At 39.3% G+C, this 8,070-nt stretch overlaps 1 protein-coding gene across 6 annotated transcripts; it reads left to right on the forward strand.

The window, feature by feature from the left end:
* Window positions 1-71: 71 nt before the first annotated feature.
* ddx59 (DEAD (Asp-Glu-Ala-Asp) box polypeptide 59) lies at window positions 72-7,933 on the forward strand. 6 transcript variants are annotated; one of them, XM_044361389.1, is made up of 8 exons: window positions 72-96; window positions 1,318-2,182; window positions 2,534-2,716; window positions 2,832-2,921; window positions 3,637-3,888; window positions 5,310-5,462; window positions 7,135-7,263; window positions 7,575-7,933. In XM_044361389.1, the coding sequence occupies exons 2-8, from the start codon at window positions 1,334-1,336 to the stop codon at window positions 7,833-7,835; spliced, it is 1,917 nt and encodes a 638-aa protein (XP_044217324.1). In that variant the 5' UTR covers window positions 72-96; window positions 1,318-1,333; the 3' UTR covers window positions 7,836-7,933. The 6 variants fall into 6 exon arrangements, with proteins under 6 accessions (XP_044217324.1, XP_044217318.1, XP_044217320.1 ...); XM_044361383.1 differs by lacking the exon at window positions 72-96 and adding an exon at window positions 584-679; XM_044361385.1 differs by lacking the exon at window positions 72-96 and adding an exon at window positions 703-799.
* Window positions 7,934-8,070: the final 137 nt, after the last annotated feature.

Here is an 8,070-nt window from a genome sequence, read left to right on the forward strand (position 1 = left end):
TTTATTTCAGCGTCCGTGTTTGAACCATGGATTTATTATAAGATCGGTTTGAACGACTCAAAGATGTCGGGATTTTACTACAATGTCGTTAATTTGGTAAACCTAGCCAACTCTGACTTTATATTAACTAATGAGTGGGAAATCAGCAAAGCTTTATCACAATATTTAATTTTGGCATTGTATTGTATCGTGCTGCTAGATAATCATCATGATAATGTGCTGTCGAGGACTGTATACATTTCTGTGACACACTGACCCCATGACAGAAGGATAATTTGAATTGAATTCTTATTTAATATCAATCATAATGACTGTACATTTCCAATTTTTGAGTTTACGATAAGCGTTTGAACACCGCATGAAAAGAGGACAGCGTGCATGCAATTAAAGGAGACAAAGCTAAACAAATGCTCATTTTACATTAAAATTCACATTTCTCAAGAGGACAGTCAGTTTTTAAGTTTCTGTCTGTTATATCGTCCTTATGATCGTTAGATTTGTATAGTTGTATTGTATAGCCCATAGATCTACAACCTATGTAGCCACACCCACAATGTAAAAATATGACCCAAGACTGACTTTAAATGTCTGTGAAGCTACAATTTAGGGTACAAAGACATACGTACAAAAACATTTTAATAGTTCCTACTGCAAAGAAGCCCCCTGTGTACACACACAGGTAAAATACAGAAAAATATTCAACGAACCACAATTCCCGACGTGCAACGCAAATATACGTCATTAGTGTGCGTCGGTGGCTGTTTTGAACAGTTGGAAGATTTGACGCGAAGAGGTGTCGGTAATATGTAACTTTAGTTGAACAAACACACATTTAAAATATTTCTTTGCATTTACAAGTTAGCAGTGGCGGAGGAGTATTATGTAGAAAAACGTGTTTTTCGATACCATGCACGAAAATACGAAACCCTTCGACTTTGCACTTATGTGTCGGAATAACGTTAACACTTCCACAAGTTGATATGTATTTCTAACTGTTAAAGCTGTAATTTACAGTACGGATTTTTATTTTAGATTTACCAAAAAAACAACAACAACAAAAAGAAAAACACAGGTGATTTATAGTTCTTCGAAGATGACTTTCAACCAGTGTTTAGGAGAGAACTGTGAAACTGTTGACTGAAGTCAATTTCATCTTTATTGATATGAAATTTCTTGACTTAGTTATGTTAAATATGCTGCATTCGCCCAGACATAGCAGTTCCCCAGTATTTTAAAAAAGTTGCACCATATAAACCATGATCTCTATAGTCTTGATATTAGCTTAACTTGTTTATATCTGTTTTCTGGTGTTCACAGAATACAAGTCTGTAAAATGTTCATGCCGAGAGCCCTCAAAGTGAAGAGACCAGCAGAGAGCTCAAACAATGCTTTGAAGAAGAAGAAAAGTAAGGTTGGTGAGGAGGAGAAGAATGATGAAGGTAGTTCAGAGACGCCTGGTCAGAAGGAGGAAGCATGTGAAGACACCAAAACATATGATGAGACAGTACAAACAAGTGGAGACTCTGCAGCTTTGACAGAGGGCCCACTACATAAAGAGAGACATGAGTCTTCCTCAGGTGATACAGAGGAAGAGGAGGAGGAAGAGGAGGAACCAGTTAAATCATTCAAAAAGAGCCAGAGATGGCCGGAGCCAGGGGAACCCATCTGTGTGATGTGTGGTCGCTATGGGGAGTATATTTGTGACAGCACTGACAATGATGTTTGCAGTCTTGAATGCAAAGCCAGCCACTTGGCTCAAATGGGAATGGGGATTGGGGCGGATGTGTTTAACCGTAAGGATACAAATGGAGACGAAAGGACTCAACCTCAACAGCCTGCAGTTGACACTGGTGGAGCAGATGAACTTAAAGCACACTATGTCTACAGGGAAGATCGGTTCATATCGGGACTAACAGACGAGCAGGTGCAGCGGATTAAACAGGAGCTGGGCATTGAAACCCAGGGGAGAGATGTCAAGAGACCCATCGTAGAGTTTGAACACTGTGGCTTCCCTGCCACGCTGAGTGGCAACCTGAAGAAGGCCAGCTACCAGGCACCTACACCAGTCCAGATGCAGATGGTACCTGTTGGTCTCAGCGGCAGGGATGTGATCGCCAGTGCTGACACAGGCTCAGGGAAAACTGTGGCCTTCCTGCTGCCAGTTGTAGTGAGAGCACTGGAGGTACAGTAAAGCATTTCATATCATGATTTTTCAGTAGTGCTAGATTTTGCATGACATTCATACAAATAGTTAACAAAGGCACAAAGCTGCCAGTTCATACCAGTAGAGGCTATTTTTTAATGTGTAGGTACTTTAAGTAAAATTAAACTCTGAAAGAAAATTAATCAACAACAGGATGCTGAAGCCATAGCAGATACATGGAATTCAGCCATCATTTTATTATTTACACTTGTGCATTTCCTACTGTGACATGTTTTCAGCAAAAAGGCCTATGCTGGCTATATCCATCTGTTAAAGTAATGGCTTTTAGCTAAACATGTATTGAGATGCTGTGTGTCTTGTTTTTTTCAGAGACCAGTAAACAGTGTGCGTAGCCCTGTTGCTCTCATCCTGACCCCCACCAGGGAGCTGGCCATTCAGATAGAGAGACAGGCCAAAGAACTGGTGATGGGCCTCCCAAACATGAGAACCGCCCTGCTGGTGGGCGGCATGCCGCTTCCCCCGCAGCTCCACCGTCTCAAGAGCAGCATCAAAGTACATTTACTATCTTTACAACAATTCTTCCCCAATCAAAATATTGTCTTACAAAATTATTTAACTCTTCAGCTTTATTCATCATCCTGTTCTTCTTCTTATTAATCCCCTTCAGATTGTCATCGCCACACCTGGGCGACTCCTTGAGATCTTGAAGCAGAAAGCAGTGCAGCTGGACCAAGTGAAGGTTGTCGTGGTTGATGAGGTATGACCATCACTGTGCAATTCAGATTTGTGGGTGGTTCAGCACTTTAAGGGCTTCAACAAACCTTGAAAACACTGTGGCTGTTTAGAATGAATGACATTAATTCATTAATTAAAGTACCAGTACTTGACTTTTTTTCCTGGTGAAAATTTACCAACCAAACACAGTAATGATTCTTTAGACTCTCCATCCAAGAATCAGTATTTAAAGGACCAGTGTGTAGGATTTATTGGCAGGATTTTAGTTTTGATTGCAACCAACTGAATACCCCTCCCCTTTCAAGCATGTAGGAGAACCTACGGTAGCCGCGAAACTGGCAAAAAACATGCAAGGCCCTTTCTAGAGTCAGTGTTTGCTTTGTCCATTCTGAGCTACTGTAGAACATGATGGTGCAACTGGTGGTCTCCGTGGAAGAGGACCCACTCCCTATGCAGATATAAAGGGCTCATTCTAAGCTAACGAAAACACAACAATTCTTAGTTTCAGGTGATTATACATTAATGAAAACATAGTTATTAATATTATATTCCATACACACTGGTCCTTTAACATCCTGAGGAAAATCCTGTCATTTGTGGTGACATAGCATCAGTTTAATTTAATTGTATTAATTAATTATTTTACTTTATTCATTATTTTTATTTTTGATTTTAACTTTAAAATAAAATATTTGGCTTGCAGTTTTAAAATTGTGTGTTTGCAATGTATTCTGTAGGTGGACACTATGTTGAAGATGGGCTTCCAGCAGCAAGTACTCGAGGTTTTAGACCAAGTCACCGAAGAGCACCAGACTCTGCTGGCGTCGGCCACCATCCCAACAGGAACGGAGGAGCTGGCTGCTCGGTTGGTTCGTGACCCTGTTCGCATTGCTATTGGAGAGAAGAACCAGCCCTGTGCCAACATCAGACAGATCCTTCTATGGGTAGAGGAGCCCTCCAAGAAGAAGAAGCTGTTTGAGATTCTCAATGTAGGTTATAAAATTTTTTTATTTTTTATTTTTGATGGTGATTTGGAGAGGTATGTTAAAGAAGCACACAGTCTCTTTTTTGTTAGCAAGTCTAATTCTCACTTATAGTCTCAAAAGATAGATTTTGGGTGGAGTATCACTTTTAGGACATTTACACTGCGAACATAGGCTTTCTTTATGTGGTCAGCAGTTCAATTTTCCTAGTTTTTGTAAAAGACCAAGTCTAATTGTACTCTGGAGAACAAGGAGGTGCTTTGCTAGAGACAAACGCAGAAAGCAGGTTATTATCTCAATTTTAGTTTATAGTAGATTTATCACTCAGTCTCACTATGCGGTGGTACCGGCTAGGTATTTTATTAACTGACCGTTTGAAGTGGGAATTCCTTAAGCTCCAAGGACTGGTTTCCCCAGTACACCATATTTAGACAGCCATGCAGCCCTGGCCCCTGTCTGGAGGAAATGGGTGGGCCCTAAGCCATGGCCCCACTCCAGGAATCCCAGCAATGGCTTGCACCATTTATACAGGACAGAAACAGTCTGCTTTACTTAACACAGTGAATAAGTGTTGTTAGACCATTGTGTGGGTAACAGGAGCTACATTTCTTTGTAGAGGCATGTACTTATTCATGACAGCCGTTTGGTTTTTCAACCTGAAGTATAAGGCTACTGTCACTGACAATGGTTAAGTTCCCATGGGATTGGAGGGGTATTAGGGTGGGATTTGGATGGGACACTCCAAGAAAAACAAATATCTGGAGTGGCGATTAATGAATAAATACATTTATAGTAAATGAATAAATAAATTAGGACCATTTAATAGGAGGAGGAATTTTCACCCATTTGTCACTGTACAGTCTGGCCATGTTTAGCTTTAGCTTCTGTTGCATCCTCTGGTGAATCTTTTTTAGTTGTTCTAAACTCAAAATTTAGCTTAACAGGTGGACCTGATCTTTTTTTTTTTTTTTAAGTATGTCAGCCTGCCATACTACTTATAAAGTGTGTGTTGCTGGCTGGATAGTCATAACTGCCATCTGCTGGAATTTAAAAGGAATGTGACTGAACTGTATCAATGTCTGTAAAACGTACTGAAAGCCTCTGACACACAATCTTAGACATTGTGTCCTGAAATGTTATAAATTCATAGAAATTCATTGTGATCTATATGATAAAAAATAATTAAACATCAGTCATTCTTTTAAATTGAATGTTAAGTATTATGGAAATTTGTCAGATGGCCTATTAATTATGATTTCCAAATGCAGACAGTTACATAATACATCACATTTTTTTGTGAAGTCATATAATAAAAACTCCAGCTCTGATAATTTATGGCTGAATCAGTATATACATTTAGTATGAATATCTGTATATAGAAATGTTAAATTGCTTCTTTCTCTTCTGATTTCTTTGTGACTTTTCAGGACAGTAAACTGTACCAGCCTCCAGTGGTGGTGTTTGTAGACTGTAAACTGGGGGCTGATCTGCTGTGCGAAGCAGTCGCCAAGGTGACAGGCCTCAATACCGTGGCAATCCACTCTGACAAGACCCAGTGGGAACGCAACCGCATCCTCAGGGTGAGACTAGCAGCAACCAAGACATGCACAGTCAGATGGATAAAGAGCAGTGCTCCCATGTTCAGTGTCCAAGAGTGCTGCTCCTCAATTACTTAGAGGAAGACCACAGACGCCTAGACCTGAGACCTAACAGTTTTTCTTCCTCTTTTTTTTTTTTTTTGCAAAGGACAAGAACATTCCCACACAATGTTTTATTCACTCAGCATTTTTTTCTTAAAAAAAAAAAAAAAAAATCACCACAGCATCATTTTATTATCTTTTTGCTGCATAGCATATTTAGTATCTTTTGAAAAGAGTTTGTAGTTAAAACAGTTCAAATCTAACCGTTGTAGAAGAAATGAATGTCAGATAGTGGATCGACCTAACCATAGTTATGTTTGCATCAAATTTTACCCAGTGAGCTCCACAGAATCAAGTTGCTTTGCAAATACCACTGTTATAGACAACGGGCCTCATGCATGAATGCTTTCTTATTTTTCTCTTATATGTGTTCTTGAACAAAGCAATAAGAGGAAAATAAGAAAATCCTGTGTGGGGTTCAACAAACTCTCTTAACTGCCTTAACTTGTTGTAAATCACTCGTTTCAGCCTGATGAATGACACGAGGAGGTTCATGAGGAGGTGCATTTGTGTGATGGGCTCATTAGCATAATCCACGCCCCTAAAATTGCCATATAAGTCTCTAAGTTCTGCTCCGTTTGTGTGCGAGTTTCATTCACAAAACGTTCCCAAAGAATAAAAAACACCATCAGCTTCAAGTCCTGCTTTCAGCAATCAGAAAACAGACACATAACAAATCTGTGAGTGACAGTAGGAGACCCGACGCAATTAGAAAATGTGAATCCAGCTAACATGTCATCAGAACAGCTCTGTGACAGAAATAAAGAGGGAATGCTTTGACTTGAAGTTAGATGCTAAAAAAAATCTTTCTAAAGCAAAGCGCTCCATAATGGGAAGCGGTCATGTGACAGTCACAGGGATCTTAGAGGAGAATATTACAGTCTACAGGAGTTGATGTTACACTGTCAGCTGCAACACAAATTGATACTGACAGAGACCTGCAGAGACACACAGAGGCAGCTGTCAGAGTGAGAGAAGTTTCCAAGCAACTGCTGAAATGTAGAAGCTGCTGAGCCAAAATATGGCCATTAACATGATAAAATCTAAAAAAAAACCTTGCAGTAAATCGGCAGCCATGATGAATATATGGCAAACAGAATATATGTTTTCCATTAAGTTTGTTTTACTTATATATTAATTTTTCTGTTAATTTCAGTATCATATTTAAACTCAAAATGAGTTCAGATTAGGACATTATAATTGTGAGACAAACAAGAGTTTCTCCCCAGTGAAGAAATGCAGAGATAATCTATTCATGACATGTACGACAGGTCTGGACCATTTGTAAATCTCATTCATACCATTCGTTATTTTAAGTACAAAAAAACCTGATGAATGCTACAAATGTTGTGAAATCACTCGTACGTGCATCTTAACAACAAATTTGTTCATACAAGTGCTTCTTTCATGAGGCCCAATGAGTTTCTAGGTGTTGTATTGGCATACCAACTGAGAAAAAAAACAGTCTGTTTATAATGTTCACAGTCCATGTAGAGTTAAGACAATGTTTACTATGTCTAAGTGTGTAATATTCGTTCTTTTACATCTGCAGGGACTTCTGGATGGAGACTTTGAAGTGGTGATCAGTACAGGTGTGCTCGGCAGAGGACTGGACTTAGTTAATGTCAGATTGGTGGTTAATTTTGACATGCCAAACACCATGGACGAGTATGTCCATCAGGTTAGTGATACCCACAGTAGAACATGTTTAAGTTCAACCGCAGAGTACATTAATAGTGAATAATATTTGGTGAATTCCATTTTGCATCCTTAAGTAAATACAGTATTTACATTAATATCTTGTTGTCAATCATTGTTAAATTAGGGAATTTATTGCAGAAATGGATTGTAAAGTTAAAATTTCCAGCAAATAATACATTTGAAATATTGGCTTATCTACAATTTCACCCGTAATACCCTGATGTTATAAATATATTACAGAAGGTACAATTTTTTATTTTTTTATTTTCCCCTCCATTTCTTCCCATCCAGGTGGGCAGGGCAGGTCGGCTGGGACACAGGGGAACCGCCATCACCTTTCTCAACAACAACAACAAGCGGCTGTTCCTGGAGGTGGTGAACAGGGTCAAACCTACAGGGTCCATCCTGCCTCCACAGCTCCTCAATTCACCCCACCTTCATGAGCAGCAGAGGAGGGAAAGACAAAAAGCCAAGCTGGAGTCTGAGGACACACTGGTCACCAAGAACAATCTCATAGATATCATAAGGAAACATGACCGTCGCAAAAAATAGTGTGTTCTGCCAGTCGTGCCTACAATGGCCCTGTCTATTTATTGAGCGAATGCTTGTATGGTTTTAATAAATAAACATAATTTTTTGTTCGCTGAAAATGTGTAATATCTATTCACATAGGGCAATCATTCTCATAGTCGTTTTTCACAGCAGATATTTTGACCTGTCATAGTAGTAAAAACACAGGTGTTACTTATGACATTGTGTGAAAAAGGCCTGTAATGGCTACATCTAG

The sequence above is a fragment of the Thunnus albacares genome, chromosome 9 (assembly GCF_914725855.1).
Source record: "Thunnus albacares chromosome 9, fThuAlb1.1, whole genome shotgun sequence".
Taxonomy (NCBI): domain Eukaryota; kingdom Metazoa; phylum Chordata; class Actinopteri; order Scombriformes; family Scombridae; genus Thunnus; species Thunnus albacares.

Excerpts from the sequence above, each read along its gene's own strand:
- ddx59 (XM_044361383.1), top strand. The coding sequence starts at position 585 with ATGTCTGTGAAGCTACAATTTAGGGTACAAAGACATACGTACAAAAAC. Across the intron at positions 3,889-5,309 it reads AGCTGTTTGAGATTCTCAAT|GACAGTAAACTGTACCAGCC; the intron begins GTAGGTTATAAA and ends GTGACTTTTCAG. Across the intron at positions 7,264-7,574 it reads TGGACGAGTATGTCCATCAG|GTGGGCAGGGCAGGTCGGCT; the intron begins GTTAGTGATACC and ends CTTCCCATCCAG.